Genomic DNA, 16,522 nt, shown 5'->3' on the forward strand with positions numbered 1-16,522 from the left:
ACAGGAGTCTCATTGTCAGACACAGACAGCCTAAAACAGCCCTAGAAAAGTTGACAATATACTGGGGGCTACTAAACATGGGGCCTGTTACAGCATGCAGGTTCGCTAAATTCCAGATGCTTAAATGGAAGCCTCTGATCTTATGTCCTGGTATCAGTCCCATGTATCAGGTTTTGCTCAAAAACATATCAAGATAAGTCAGTATGCTTTTGAGTAAGACCTGTGTTTTTCTCCCTGCAAAGTGTCACAAAATAAATAAATGAGGGGTTGTGAGATTAGTGAGGTACAAAAGAAGTAAATACAAAGATTTGCAGTAATTTATCTTCTCTCTGATCTTTTTTTTTTGCAAAGTATTAGACTTTTAGCTCTTTGTCCTCAGCTGAGAGGTTTAAAGGGGAAATCTCTCTGTTTGAAACAACTCATAGACATCTAAAATGAGACAGGAGGCCCCAACCAGACACTGCTTTCAAAAGCCTTGTGAAGAGTGACAAGAGCAACCCAACAGCTGTTACCAGAGGTCTGATGAAGCATTTTATTCATCAGCCTTCATCTTGTTATACTGTTCATCTTGTTTTGTATTACAATCACTTTACTAGGATTATTTCCTACAGCGAGGAAAACAAAAAAGGTTTTTTCACCATTACTTGTAATTATAGAATGTTTTATTATAAAACAGGTTGACAGCTAATATAGTTTATTTACAGTATAGATCATGCCATGACGTAAAAGGCAAATGTAAAGTGATAAAACAACGTGGACCCTAGAGTTGTAACAAAGTTAAGGCTTAAATGCATATAAAATGGCAAATTTCATTAATAAAACAATGGCAAAATGAGTATTCAAAGATGTGTAATGTGTCTGTTACAAATTATAGCTGAAAACCAAAAAGAGTGACCACATAAATGTTTTCCAGGAAAGTAACACATTTGTCTTTGAAGCAGCAGTGGCAGCAGCAGCAGAGTGGTGGTGTAACATTTATTCATTTGCACACTCAAGGTGGACAAAAAAGCACTGAGTGCATGATTCAATTTCATTTGAACATCATAATTATAAATAGTGTGGTGAATTTGGCAAAATCAATGCATATAGATTATTATATTTTCAGGGGGTTTTGACTTTTACAAAAGCACATTCTCAAGTTACTTTCTGTACTTAACAGCACTTAAAAGCAGAATCTCTCACATTCATTGCATCAATTAAAGTTTCAAATCAGATTTTGTGTGGTTTTTAGTGACACTTATTTTTTTAAAGTTCTTATGTTTTAGAAGATCTAAAGGACTTTTTAAACTTTAAGCTTTGAGCTTATTTTAAAACTTACAAAATATATGTGAAATAAAATATATCCAACCATCCATTCAGTGAGTGAGATGAGTCACACATGCGTTATGGACACATGATTGTTGAAAGATTGCAAACACTGACATAAAAAGTGGCACAATTTACATGAATACACATTATATAAGCATTCATCATTATGTGTACTTGGCCACTCAGCTAACGGAAGACTATTTCTGATGCAAATATTATATTTTGCAATGACTTGAGTAAAGAAAGTTATGGACCATTTAAAAAAAACAATGTAATCTTGTTATAACACAAAAAGGTTCAAAAAGACTTCCTATGTACTGTAGCTGCCCGGAGCAATACTTACTTTGTATTTTTTCAATTCAGTCAAATAGAAAAAGACATTTTTAGGCCTGTCATTGCCAGGCCTGAAAGTGCTGAGAAGTCATCTTTGGATGTCCCCGATAATACTATCTGGTCAGCAAGAAAGGAAAGGAGGATATACTCAATAAAAGAGCACTTTTTCACAAGATACTTGTACAATCTGGCACATTTTTGGAACCCATTTAGGGGTTCAAAGTCCATCAGAAGAGCGCAGAAAACACAGGAAACGTCTCTGATGGGAGGACAGGAGATGAGGGTGAGGGGCTCAGATGAGGGAGATCCGTATAGGAATGGTGGGAGACTCTGTCCTGTGTTGGGGGGAATGATGGGAAACCACGTGTTCCACCATTGTGTGTTTAGACATGTGTTTCATAAGGTACGTCTCCTGAAGAAAAAAACGACAACACTTTTAATCATCTCCACTGTAGGTAGTTCAGATTTCAAAACTCTTAAATTGGACTTCTAACTCACCGACGTGTACGCCCGGCCGCACATGCTGCAGCAGTAGGCCTTGGCGTTTTTGATGGCGTGTGCAGACAGGTGGATCTGCAGCGAGGCAGAGTCTGAATAGGCACGGTAACAGTTGGAACATTTGAAGGGCTTGTCCTTGTTGTGCTGCCTCTGGTGGGACTTCAGCAGAGGAAACAAACAAAAAAAAACATGCAGAAACGGAGTCACTTTCGTGCCACATTGTAATTTGCACACAGTTTAAGCAGTGGAGGGTCAAGGCTGTAAAACGGATGGCAGGGGTAATGCATTTCATGTTTACCTGCAGATTAGATAGCTGAGTAAAAGCTTTTTCACATCCTGCATGGCCGCATTTGTACGGCCGATCGCCTGTGTGGATTCTGAAATATGATACAATCATTAGAAACTAAAAGTCTTTTCAAACAGGTTAGACAGGAAGCTTCATAACTAACATAACAAAACAACTCAACCTTAAAAAAGCTCTTTATATAATGTAACACTATTAAAAGGTGAATTTTGTCTTGGTTTACTTAGTGGCGTGTATGCAGAGCGACAAAAGCTGGCCAGCAGAGAGTAAACAAGAAGGAAAAACTGTGATAACTAGGGAACCACTACACCCCTTCCTTACTGACTGGACCTTAAACACCAATTCCTAATACTGCAGCAACAAGTTCACCCAATTTTAAAGGGTCAGTCAACCAAAATTACAAAAAATGTATCAAATTTAAGTTTACATTTTCTCAATTCTATTAGTATTGAGTGATGCAATAATTACTGAGAGTTCAACGATTTAGGTTGTGTTGCTTCATTTCATAATATTTTTTTTTCGAGTCTGTCTTAACGTGGCAGTCAGGTGACCATTTTATGGTCAATATAGGCAATTGAGGCAATTTTTAAATTGCCTAGGCACTGTTTAATTTAGACAATTTTTTTAAATTGTGGTTTAAATGGGCTGGACACAATATTCAGAAGAAAAAAAGACCGGCTTTTACAACAAAGAACAGCAATGAATTAGAAGACGCACAGAGGGAGGGTGATTTTATTCTCTTCTCAGGAGGCCATCACTCCCCTATATCGTTACATAGCAACCATTTGTTTACTGCAATATGCAATATTAATTACAACCATATTCCACCACAGCTCAGTGGGCTAATAGTACTAGTGGGCTGTTCCAGCTCAGAATATAAATGATGTTATTGAAGCAGATTAACAACAGAATACACTTATGCTCATCATAGCTTTGGTGGATATCAACATAATGACAAAACTGACTGTCAGAGATCTGACCTGGTGTGCTGCTGCAGATGGGAGAGTTGGCGGAAACATTTCTCACAGTAGGAGCAGCGATACGGTTTGACGCCCAGGTGTATGCGCAGGTGCTGGGCCAGGTACGATGCGTTTGTAAAGGACTTAGTGCAGTGAGGACACTTGTGAGCCTTCATCTCCGTATGCGTTTTGGAGTGGATCTGCATGTCTGACTTGGAGAAGAAGGTCAGCGGACAAACTTTACACCTGTTTCAAAAACACAGCAACACAGATAGAAGACACACATGAGCGCCCTGACGCAAATTTGCGACATGGGGATATTTAAATACATTATATTATATACTTTTTATATTAATACATTTCTCAATACAAACAAAAAATTTTCTTGACATATAGTGCACCCTCAGAAAGACACATGAATGCCAAGAATACAAGCTGAATTGGAAATTTGTCCTCATTATTGAGCAAGACCAAGTGTGGCCTGTCACACTTTTGACTCTGATAAAGTTTTTAAAACTTTCCATTTGCTTCCTATTTGCACATCTGTTCACGTTTAAAATCTCAAAACTGTGTAACAATGTTAAGAAAACAATGAAAACAGTCTATGTGTGTCCGTCAGTCGGGAAAAGCAAGTATTTCTTGTATTTCTACCTATTACTGTAGTATTTCCACTTTATTACTTTAAACGTTTTACCCCATTGCATTTATAACACATCTATAGCTACTAGCAGATACCTTTATTATACTGTATATAAAACACATGATACGTTAATTTTAATGTATAATAGCATGGTGAGTACTTTTGCTATTTATAAGGAATGTATGCTTACTTAAACCTGCTATAAGTGCTTTGTTTTTGGCTAGCAGGGCTGCAGAAACAAGCTGTACAATAGTGAAATGTCATCACAAATGCCATTTGATTCATTAATTTAAAATTATTTATTATAGACGCTTTAATATAAAATTACTTATTATAGACGCTTTAAGTAACATTTTGAATATTTTTACATCTTACAGAGTATTTTGTATAGTTTTCATTTTGTTGTAATTTTCATTTTTACTTTTTTTTAATTATTTTAAGTTAATAATTGGAGTACCTCTTCCCTCATTATGGTCTGTGTTTGGTAAATATCTGGGACGTTAAATTAAATTCATTCTATTTTATTCTATGTTGTAGCTTCAACCATATTTCAGAGTACAGAGGGTGATTTACTAGATTCCTGGAATTGTAAGTAATGAGTCAGAGGCACTGCACCTTAGTTATCTATGCAAATAGTCCTTTCATACATACCTGTAGGTTTTCCCCTGTTTGGCAGTGATGGTGACACAGGACTGGTCGTTGCCTGAGGCTAGGATCGGGTAGGGCACCACCAAAAGAGACGACCCATTCTCTGCTTTGATCCTTTTACGCCCCCGTTCCTCCTTTGGAGGAGGGCCTAGGAGTCCGACAAGGCCCCCGTTGTTTTTCCCGTGCTCCATCCCATGGCTGCAGGCTAACCCTGAGATGAGGTGAGGTGTGGGGGCTCCGCCCAGCCGGCTGTGGCTGCTCGAGGTGGGTGTGGTGGGAGTGATGATCTCTGAGGCGTTGAGGTTGCCTGTTCTGGATGCCAGCGCCACACCTGATTGGTGCAAAAGTGAAGACAGGACTGAGATAGGTTGTCATAAAAATTGCCAATTCAGGTCATATTTGAAGGGAAACAATCATGCAAACACAGACAAACTGTAACTACATGGATAAACAGCTAACATATATATACAGTATTTAAGATATAATGGACATATGATAGGATGGTTGGCAAACATGACTCTCTTTTTAGCGGTGTTTGAAAAGTAATTTTCTTGTGTATATAGTGTATATTCTTCTACATATAAGTGCAGTACAGAAAAGTCCAAATTTCCCAATATTATTTCCAGAACCAATTAAATGAAACCCACAAACCGCAGACCTGAGCAAGACAATAATCTTTGTTTCACTGTTTCTTTGTATTACAGCAACAGGGAGTACCACCTGTACAAACTGTGGTTACCTGAGACATGGTTTGTCCTGGAGGGATGGTCTATAAGTTGACGCAGATGCCAGTCTTCCCATATTCCTCTGGCTTTTATAGCTGCCTTATCGTCCAGATTCAAGTTTACATCCCCCAGAATCCGACCTGGTAAAAATGTACAGGGAAACTCCCATTTGTTAAAGAGGTCCCTGGGAAGAGGGAACTGAGAGAAGCTGAACCAACTCTGATGATGCAGGATGGATACATTTCTTGCAGATCAGTAAAAAGCAGTGGTGGAATGTAAACTAAGTACATTTATTCAAGTACTGTACATCAATACCAATTCAAGGTCCTTGAGTATTTCCATTGTATACAACTTTATACTTCTACTTCACTAAATTGATCTTAAATCTTGAGTTACTAGTTACATTTTTGTTTCTAGTTTTTTTCATGTTTACGTCCAGTGAAAACCATGTATCTCACAATAATATCCAACCTGTCTGTCTGTTATTCCCATGCGCCTCATGAGGTCCACCATCACCTCAACACCATCACCCAAGAAAGCAAGGCCACCCTGCCTGAATGACTACTGCCCAGTGGCCCTCACCTCTGTACTGATGATGTGCTTTGAACGACTGGTCAAGGATTACATCTGATCCTCGCTACCCAGCACAGTGGAGCTATCATTACAGATTGCCTAACGTCCCAACCAATCTACAGAAGCCATTGCGCACATCCTCCACGCTGCAAGAAAAAGGCTGAAGGAACCATTAAAGATCATCCTTAAAGATGTTGCGGTGGGGTAGAAGGTAGAGCTCCTATGAGGACTGTTCTAATGTGTAAATTGTAGGAACTGAGCGATTACGATTCAATAAAATTGTATTTTATATGATTTCACAAGAGAAATAAATTGATAAATGAACACTGTTCTGATAATACTTACATACTTTTACTTAGGTAAGGATTTGTATGGAAAAATTTGACTTGTAGTGGAGTATTTTCACAGTGTGGTATAAGTACTTTTACTTATTTAAAGGATCGGAATACTTCTTCCACCACTGGTAAAGAAAGAGAACTAGTGAGCCTGGTGAGGAATACCTGTGACTGAGCTAGAGGCGGGGCGGGCGTGGAGGGCAATATCAGGCTGAGAGGGGCTGTGGAGAACCGGCATCTGGTGACCTTTGGACATCCCGTGCTGGCCGCTATCCGACTGGATGGGGGGAGCCAGTAATTGCTGTTGGGAAGGGGCTGAGACAGCGGACAGATGTGGCGGTCTGATCTTCTCTGCCATCAGCTGCTCCTTGATTTTATTAATCAAGACTAGGTTATCCAGCTGACAGCCAGGAAACATTTGTGACAAGAGAACAGCCATCAGTTCAGGTAGTGTCACTTTATGAGACGATAGTTCCCTCTAGAGGTTGATACATGACATTGTACCCGAAACGTCCTCACTGTAAACATCCGAACAATTAATCGCTAAATTAAAACAGTGGTTCCCAACCTTTTTGTCTTGCAACCTCTTAAAAAAAATCAACATCTATTTCTGACCCCTCATCACAGGTTATGGACTTACTTTTTCTGATGTATCTAACTTAAATGATTCTTAGAGGCCAGAAAAAGATGGTATCCAGTATTTCTCAAGAAAATAGGCTAAACTTAGAAGAGAAAAAACATTTTCACTAACAGATTGATTTAATTTATCCCTTTTATCATCTGGTGAACCCTCATCTGGTGACCCCTCAGATTGATGAAACCTCAGATTAACCCTGAGAACCACAGGTTGGGAACTACAGTTTTAAGAAATATGTTGATCTTTTGACAAAAAGGCTTAATAATGTTATACTGACCTTTCAATGAGAAGATTCCATGCCTGTATGCTAACTATGTAGCTAGAGTCAGCAGTCAGTTAGCTTAGCTTAGCACAAAGACTAGAAAAAGCTAACCTGGCTGTCCAGAGGTAAACAATACCCCCTACCAGCATTTTTAAAGTTTATTAACTAACATGTTATTTCTCCTGTCTTTAATCCATGCAAAACAGAAGTGTAAAAAAAATCTTAAATAAACAATCACAACAGATTAAAAAAAAAATAATGACAAAATCAATCGAAATTAAGTCACAATCTTGAATATTGAATAAAAAAAATGTAATCTTCGATACTGCCACGCCCTAATATCACGTCCGGTTGGCTTGTCAAGTGGAGAAAAAACACGTGTTGAAGTGCTGTGTTAGTCAACCTCCTCTAACTTAGCTACAGCAAGTTAAAACATGTGTGCTAAATAGGTGTTAATACCAGAGTCACTCACCTGGCCGGGCATAGTGGAAGGTGGAGGCCAAAAATATGGATTGTTAAAGCGAGGTTCAGCCATACTGAAATAAATACATAAAGGGTCATAAACAGGGTGAGGGCAGCCATCTGTCCATCAGTGAAATGTATATTGAGTACATATTTGTAGTCAGACTATTGTAGTCTGGCTTGGGACACCTTAAACAAACCAATGTTTACTTGTGACTCCTCATGTTAGGTGAGTAATGTTTATTTATTTTTAATTTAATGATGTTAAGAGTTGTAATTTACACATGAAAAGGAGAAGATTTGAGGGAAATTTGAATCATCTTGCAACCACTCAGTTTTATTTTATTAGGTGGGAACCGCTATTTTAAGATATTACTAACAAAATTGCTTCCTGTCAACTTATGTGAAGATCTATTGTTAGAATACAAAACAGTGGTTAAAAATTTGTGTCAGTAGTTCTCCGCCCAAGCAGCAGCTGACTGTTTGACGTGATAGTTAGAGATAACTTGTCACAGTCTTGTGATAGTGTGTTTTCAGAGAAATTATGTATTAGTTCTCCCCCTTTCCCAAAAGCGCAAGAGGAGACCTTGTTTCTTTACACAGTGCTTTATCAGAGAGGGCAGAGAGGATGCGTCTGTTGTTAAAGGAGGACGTTAAAGTGAGTAATGCACTTTTTCAAACCACAAGACTTCGAGAACAGCATGTTGCCTCATAGATAGGCTCTGACATGATTACAACAGCTAAGAAACTCTCCAAAAAAGGTTATCAGAGACAACCGTAAAAGTGATGTGGCTCAGATCCTAATCCGACTGTCTCCTCCTCTTCACATGGGGCCGCAACAGAGAAACATTGAGTGTCACCTCAGTGCTGAGAGGTCGGTAATGCAGCTGAATATAAAGAACATGGAATAACTAGTGAAGATGCTGCACAGAAACCATACTTATTTGTAAGTAACACAGTAGATATTTTCTATTTTATGGCAAAATAAGAGTATGACATAACTCTTTTAAATGACAATATTGGATTTCTATGGCATGCAATAGAGCACACACTGTTTGGCCAGATGGACAGAAACCTTCTCAGAGAGAGCTGCTTGCTGCTGAAGTTTTGATCTAAAGGCTTTTCTTTCCATAGCTTCTCTTCTCAACCTCGTATGAAGTTTCTTCTTTAAAACATTTTGCATTGCGTGCTTTGGCACACTTCACCATTCCTCAGTCTGTTTGGCTTAGCAGAGGCATAACGCAGTCCGGATCCGTGAGCCAAGAGAAACAAAAACGATACGTTCAGGGGTACGAGCGTACAGTAAACCCCACAAAATAGTTCTCTAATGATGCCAGTGGGGATCAGTTTCACTTCCTGGAGGCTTTCTGCCTCGAGAGAGCAGGCACAGGAGTTTGACGGCAGCTGGACATCCTTGTGTCACTATTTTAAATGACACGTTTCAAACAGAAAATATTATATGGCAGGGAGGTACTGTATATGACTTATGGTTACTGTGTATTGCTGTACATTTATACTGTATGCCTATGTATGCCCTTAGAATCAACCTGTAGAGTAAGGTCCAGACTGCATTGCTTTTGGACTTATTCAACTTTTGCCAGAATAGTTGTGTATGCTTTTGCATAAATGCAGCTGAGTTTCTTTCTATTCAGCTTAAATATGTATGCGTGCATGTAAAAGGGTTTGAAGTATTTCTAGCAAGTAGGAAAAATACTTCCACGTCTAGTAGTTCTGATGCAGGTGTATCAGAGCTCTTTAGGGCTGCAAAATAATGGTTATGTTCATTGTTGGCTAATCTGCAAATAACTTTCTTGATTATTACACTTGGTTATTCATTTTGACACTAACATGTCATAAAATAGTCCAAAATTGAATGTAGTTTCCAAGGGCCCATGGTGATGTACTCAAACGTATCGTTTTCTCTAACACCCAACTTTTTTCAGTTGACTATACTATGTGACAAAGAAAAGCTTTGCATTTTTGCATTTAAGAACCTGGAAGAAAAGAATGTTTGGGATTTTCTATGGATCGCCGCTTGGCATTCAATTAAGTCATTTATTAAATCAGTACATCAAAACTTTTTGTCCCCTTTTTTCTGTTTTCATTATTACAAAGTAGTTGACCAGGTGCTAAGTGGAAGTAATGGTACTTTCTAAGAAGTTAAAGGGTTGTAATTTGTAACTAATGGTTAATACATTGTGTACTGATGTTTTATAGATCACTTAAGCCTTTTAGAACAACCTTTGTGGTTTCATGTTGTAAAAGAATCATTAGAACCAAAATCCCTCCACTTACAGTATTAGCATACAACTGCTGACCTGATGGCTTTAAAGACCCTTTATTATTGACTTATTAACACAGCTCGAGACTTGGTGGTCTTTTATATGAAGTGCAAAATCCATAAGATTACCAACTGCAAATGACTTAAAAGATAAAACATCAGTCAGAGGCAACCCAAAACATCTTATAATGGCGTACCTATTCCTGATCTATAAGACATTAGTTAATCATTTATTAATCAACAAAAAAAAGTTTTACAATGTACATTCAGCCCTTACAAAGGATATTAGAAAGTGATATTGAAGCAATATGGCCCACTTGCTGTTGCTAGTGGGCCATAACAGGCTATGCTGTTGATTCCGTTACAGCCGCCTGTTAGTATTAGGCCTACATGGGTAGAGGAATCTATATCTATGCTATCATACACGGTGCTATTTAAATCCTACAGATCGTGAGTAGTGTTACCATAATGACGTGCAGGGGGCAGGTATTTTGCAGACAGAAAACTATTTCTAAATCTCAATATTTCAGCTTCAAAACTGCATCAGTGAAACGAAACAGAAGACGGGTCATTGCTGTGAGATCACCTCTAGAGAAAATTACAAGTCCATCTCCGAAACTAAAGTTGGGGTTAACTTTTAGTCCTTTTTTGTACACGCTGTGCTGAGTTAATCGCCTGTTCAAAAGCAAACGAAACATAATCTGATCTATAAATCCTAAAACGAGAGCAGCTTAATAGAAGAGCATCTCCTCCAGAGAGAAACGCAACGCCTCGCTCAGTCCGCCGCCTCTCCCACATTCTCAGACAGTTTATTAAAAAATTTCAGACAAAAGGAAAACAAAAATGGCAGCCCTGTCTTATTTTTATAAGCACTGGACGCCATATTCTGCAGATCCGAATATTTAGGAGGTAATTCTCCAGATGTAATTAAACGCGCTTACGATGCGTCGGGATGTGCGTATTTTGCATTAAGCGTACAATGATTGTTTACTTTGATTTGCAGGTTTGAATAGCCCGGCTCGAGGAGGAGAGAAAAAAAAAAAAAAAAAAAAAAAAAAAAACCTGACACTTCCTACAACAATCATCATGCTTTTGCTGAATGCTCTGCTGCTGCTGAGCAATAAACGCGAATGTCGATGTTAATCCTGGCGCGTAGGGAGAGCTTTTATTTGCACGACAGAAGAAAGGAAAAGCAGTGTCACCTCTGCGCTGCAAATGCTCTTATTTATTTTTTTAAATACAACTTTTGCATGGGTTAAACAGAAATGGTGACGAAGCGACACAATGAGAGCTAATGTGCGAGAGAAAAGAGCAAACAAGAGGCAGAGAATTTGCATCGAGCGGCCAACGTACCTGAACCAAGCGAGGGAAGAAATAGCTATTTAATAAAGGATTAGACTCCTCTCTCTGCCTGCTCTCAGTCGGACTTCAAACCTTCCGGGTCGCCTGCTGTTCACTTCTGGGTGCTGCAGGCGTCTAAAAAACACTGAGCTCAAACTGATTTTTTAACCCATTTTCTGGTTTCTAATTTAAACGCTGACATTTCCTTGCAGATGTAGGGATTGAATAAAAACCGTGCACATGCGTGGGAAGTTTCACATTCAACACGGTTTCCCTGTGTAATGACAGTTACGGTGATAGGCTGGTGATGGCAGCCTATTGCATGTGTGAGCCTGACTTGTGGTCGCACTTAATTTTACGGTAGGCCTACATTAATATGACGTAATATGTTGTAGAGCTCCAGTATTACAAGTGCATATAGTGAGAAGAATGTGTTTCTTTTCCAAGCTATGGGTAAGCCATGTCTCCGTCTGTCTGTCAGGTCACAACGGTTATGTACAGTAAATATGTAATCCGCTCAGCAGCAGCACGACAGGCTGCTAATATGCTCTGTGCTGAGCTCAGCAGGAGATGGCACTGATGCCACAAGAAAGAGCTGTTGAACATGTTGCTCAGGGCTGAAAGTCAGAGGAGATATACATGATGAGCTATCACTTGAAAATGAGGCATAAATATATATATATATATTAAACCAGGCACTTTGAGTTTATCTATTGGCCTTTTCAAAATGATTGGATTAAACCATAGCAACAAATTCAGGTTTTAAGGGATTTTGGAGCCTGTAGTTTGTGATGCTGTTGATTTTTTATTGTATAGCGTTTAATATTTGTGTGTGTGTAGATCAACCCTGAGAGCTCCTGCCTTTGTCTGTATCTGTACAAGTAACAAACACACCCACACACATATTCAAATTTATATTTAGGTATTCATAGGAAATGCAAAATTTTACAAGACTCTATCTTAAGTCTTTGACGTGACTCAGACTGAGGATAAAAAAGAGGGTAGAGGTAGAGTAGTGATTGAGTGCAGAACAGTAAAAATAGTATAAGTACTCAATGCATAAAAATCCTCACATTTTAGAAACTGGAAACAAAACAGTTCTGTCAATCAAGTAAGTAATTGTCTAATCATTTCTACTGGCATTCTAGGTCTATATATTGTTGGGCATTTTCATTTCTAATAAAACATTGTATTTTATGAACTGCATGTGTTTTGTGTGCAAAAATCTAAATTTGTAGAGTAACTAGTAACTAAAGCTGTCAGATGAATGAGTAAAAAAGGACAATATATCTGAGGAGCGTGGCATGGAGACCTTAAAACTGTACTTAAGTTCAGTATTTGAGTAAATGTCCTTAGTTTCACACCAGCTAAATACAAGCATTTTACATCCACACTGTTCACCCTGTACTTACAAACTACAACTGTCACTTCACTACTATACACACATTTAAAATAGTTCACATCACATTTGACCGTGATAAAGAAACTAACTTCTTTGCTGCAGCTCATCACGAGTCATCCATTGACAATCCACTGGCTCCCGGTTAGGATCCATTTTGAAATTCTACTCACAACCTACAAATAACTAAACAATAATGTGATCTACAGTCTAGTCCTGCTGAAACACCCTGCATGTGTATTTGCCGAATCCTTTAACACAACACACTGTATTTTAAACAAGGTGGGTGTAGCACAGGAACGTTTGTACATTCTCAGGGAAAATGAAAGATCTTTTATCCAGTATACCCTTCACGGATGTCAACTAGTTTATTTAGATTTTTGACACACACACACACACACACACACACACACACACACACACACACACACACACACACACACACACACACACACACAAACTGACAATCATGCATGCATTTTGTATCTCTCACTGTAAATTAGTTGTCAGACAGGTTTTCTGGTCTGCACAAACAGCGCCACACCCTCTGAAAACGCACATGTTCTCTCACCTCCACACAGGCCAGGTGCAGCAGGGAGCACAGGAAGGGGGGGGCATTATCTCCATGAGGGCGGAGCAATAGAGTGAGCTGAAGAGAACAGATGAAACAGTTGAAGCTCATGTTGACATGCTGCTCTGAAAGCTCCTGTGAGTCCAGGTAAGAACTAATGAACTCAACAGCAGTTTTCAATTTTGAGACTCATAGTTTTCTGTTGCATGTAGTTTGAATTGTCTTACTGTAAACATGTAAGAAGAGATAATGGAATACTTGTAACAGGTTGAACCAGTCTCATTGTACAATGTCAGGGTCAGGAGGTGGACATATTTACAGCCGGGACACAGCAAAAGAGTCTGCACATTTTAACGTGTATCACATCACTGAGCAGTTTCATGACATTTGATGTTTCATTGCTGGTTTTAAATATCCCATTGGGAAATAGATTTAAATATAATATTGACAGTTGAACTTCTTCCTGAGTTTCATCATTTTTGATTGACTTTAAACAGCTCTCTGGTCCAGGGTTCACTACTAACGTAAACAACAAAAATATTGATCTGTAACCAAAGGGCAGACCGATTCACACTGGAATGAGCATGTAACATTATATACAGATAGATTTTAACATTGTTGGGGGTTGACTGACAGCAGAGTGCCTGGAATTCCTGAGATCCTCCACCCCGGGGCAAGAAGAAAACCAGTTTTTTGATACGTCAACCTGTGTGTTTGTGTTGTCTTCTTGCAGCAATGGATGGTGTGTTGGAAGAAGCGTTGGTGTTTTGCGTATGCAAACTGGCCTGCAGTCTCCTCTTCCTACCCTCGTTGGCAGCCTCCTACAGTCCCGTCAGCTTCTGCTGCTGCTGCCTACTGGTCTTTACCGACTTCTTGGTCACAGGTGAGTATCAGGAACCGCTTGTTTTTATTTATTTTTTAGCTGAGCTGCTAAACTGGGAGTCACTGCTCTAATCCAATTGAGTCACCTAACTAACTCACACTTAATCTTTTGTCTCCTAGTTTTTCTGAGTTTCTTCTGTATCTTGGAGTCCTGGCTGACTGAGCTGACCCCAGTAGGTGACGTCATTGCCCTGCGCTTCCTTTTCTTTCTCAGCCACACATATGGTGCAGTGTTGCTCCTGACCACACCTCTGATCGCTGTGGAGACCCTGACCAGCCTGCTGTGGCCTCACGCTGTTGTCGCTCACAGGACAGTGAGCCAAACAGATGGACAACGTTGTTATGTTGTGGAGGTAACTGTGGAAGAGGAGGAGGGCAGCAAAGACAACAAAGACAAAGAAAAGGGCTTGTCCTGTGTTGTCGGCTACCTCTGCTGCCTTTCAGTGTGGATCGCCGTCGCCCTCAATGTCAGGTGGCGATGGAAACGGGAGGAAGTGTGGGCTGCTACCTGTTTGCACACAACCAACTCCCTCATCAGGTGTTTGCCCAACCTGTTTAGCCCCATGCCCAGCATTGTGAATCCCTGCTGGGGCATGGCCTTCCTCTCACTCCTCCTGCTCCTCCTGACCACCAGCATCGGCCTGCACAGACAGCACTGGGACCCTGCACAAATGGCAAGGACACACACACAGAAACATGGAGTTAACAATAACGGCGATAGTTGCTGGAAAAACCTCATTCCAGCGCTGTCTGCGCCCTCCAAGCCTGTGAACCCTGGGATGTTGAAGTCGGAGCCAGCACAGTGTGTTGACCCAGAGAAAACAGAGAGCAGCTGCAATGTTCACAGAGCGTGTTCCTGGAACACTGTGCAGATGTCAGAGCATCACCATGGAGACTTTGTCCTCATCTCCCCCGATTGTTTGTCTGAACAGAGTGGAGGACAGGAGCATGAAAAGACAAAGAGAGGTATACCTCTTACATTTATCACGGAGAAACATGTTGTCTCACAATACAGGAGCTTAAGTGGGTGGGGACAGCGGGGGTTTTCCTGCCCGGGGGTTAATGTAATGCTAGGGTTTGTGGGTGTGCTCTTCATCTTTGTGCTGCCTCTAAACCTCAGTGTGAACATTCTTCTGATCAGGACCATAGAGACTCTGCTGGAGTGGTGTATTAAATCTTTTAAATCAGGTGTAGCAAACACAAGCAACACATCCCCCGCTCACAATGAAACACTTGTATAGAAACCAGACAGGTAAGAAGCTAAAGTGGACGCTGACTGGAGGCTATTTGCAACAGGATCACCAGATTAATATTGCATGTGTGCAGACAGCAGGTCTACCTGTCAACACTGGCTTGAATAGAGTATAAATATACATTTCTGAGCAGCTTTTTACATGTGAGGAATAGTGTGTAAACTGCTGAAAAGTGCTGAGGAGGCAGGTTGAGGCGTGCTTGGTAGTAAGACATTAAAGCAGAGTGAATGAGACGTCTGGAAAGCCTGTTTTTATTGTTCAGAGTTTTAAAATCTGCAGCCATTGGTCATTGCACTATGGGTTTTAAAATGAGCCTTTTCAGTGTAAATAAGAACAATCCGGGGACAAACAGTGTTTTGAAAGTAGTAACATGAAGTATGCTGATGTTGTATCACATAAAGCTTGCATTAAGCCTTGTATAATAAATACTGAATGACTTTAGGGTGTAACACATATTTTTTTCATTTTCCTTTTTAGTGTTGTCTCTGTACTTACATTTGCTGGTTTCAAAGGATTGAACTATTCCTCAGAGGTGAAAAGTCAATAAGTAATCAAGTAATGTACTTAACTACAATTTTGATGTAGTTGTACTTTACTTTAGTATATTCATTTATACTTCGACTCCATGACATTTCCGATGGAAATGTTCTGCTTTTTTACTCCACTATGTTTTTGTGACATTTTTGTTTTAGCTGTAAGATTTTACAATAAAAAAACAAAGCATTGTTTCATATTGAACTGCTGGTTTCTAACCTTTTTTGGATTGTGGAAAAAAAAGTAGCGTCCATTTGGGGCCCCTTGTTACGTTTCAGATGCCAATTCCACGATGCAAGATGGATTTTTCAAAAAAGAGGTAAAATTGTCCAATATTTCAGAAAGATTAGAGAAACCGCCAAAAAAAGAACACAAATCTGATCGAACCATCATACCTCACGTCTCATTAAACATAATTCTACAGCCAGCAGCACATTTTTCATCACATGTGAAGAATGTATTTGCCTGGCTTAAAGTGCAGTGGCCCTTAGAGGCCACAACACGCAACAATAAGAAAACACAAGTATCAAAGCCTTTAGGTGACAAAACAAAATAAAAAAGCCTGCCAGGACTTCTT

At 39.6% G+C, this 16,522-nt stretch overlaps 2 protein-coding genes and 1 long non-coding RNA gene across 5 annotated transcripts; 1 reads left to right on the forward strand and 2 right to left on the reverse strand.

Moving 5' to 3' along the window:
* Nucleotides 1-677: 677 nt before the first annotated feature.
* Nucleotides 678-11,586, reverse strand: znf362a (zinc finger protein 362a). Of its 2 annotated transcripts, none has more exons than XM_034869096.1 (9): nt 11,319-11,586; nt 7,695-7,758; nt 6,489-6,690; nt 5,430-5,555; nt 4,694-5,021; nt 3,424-3,648; nt 2,438-2,516; nt 2,140-2,298; nt 678-2,053 (listed from the first exon to the last, which is right to left on the reverse strand). In XM_034869096.1, exons 2-9 carry the CDS (start codon nt 7,755-7,757, stop codon nt 1,934-1,936), a joined length of 1,302 nt encoding a protein of 433 aa, XP_034724987.1. In that variant the 5' UTR covers nt 7,758; nt 11,319-11,586; the 3' UTR covers nt 678-1,933. The 2 variants fall into 2 exon arrangements, with proteins under 2 accessions (XP_034724987.1, XP_034724986.1); XM_034869095.1 differs by having other exon boundaries at nt 6,489-6,723.
* On the reverse strand, nt 6,899-7,680 carry LOC117943164. Its single transcript, XR_004656298.1, has 2 exons — nt 7,145-7,680; nt 6,899-7,113 (listed from the first exon to the last, which is right to left on the reverse strand). It is a non-coding gene; the product is annotated as an uncharacterized LOC117943164 (long non-coding RNA).
* On the forward strand, nt 7,811-15,864 carry LOC117943149. Of its 2 annotated transcripts, XM_034869100.1 has the most exons (4): nt 7,811-7,913; nt 13,287-13,423; nt 14,010-14,159; nt 14,279-15,864. In XM_034869100.1, exons 3-4 carry the CDS (start codon nt 14,012-14,014, stop codon nt 15,397-15,399), a joined length of 1,269 nt encoding a protein of 422 aa, XP_034724991.1. In that variant the 5' UTR covers nt 7,811-7,913; nt 13,287-13,423; nt 14,010-14,011; the 3' UTR covers nt 15,400-15,864. The 2 variants fall into 2 exon arrangements, with proteins under 2 accessions (XP_034724991.1, XP_034724990.1); XM_034869099.1 differs by lacking the exon at nt 7,811-7,913 and having other exon boundaries at nt 13,252-13,423.
* The last annotated feature ends 658 nt before the right edge of the window (nt 15,865-16,522 follow it).

This window comes from Etheostoma cragini, chromosome 4 (genome assembly GCF_013103735.1).
Source record: "Etheostoma cragini isolate CJK2018 chromosome 4, CSU_Ecrag_1.0, whole genome shotgun sequence".
Taxonomy (NCBI): domain Eukaryota; kingdom Metazoa; phylum Chordata; class Actinopteri; order Perciformes; family Percidae; genus Etheostoma; species Etheostoma cragini.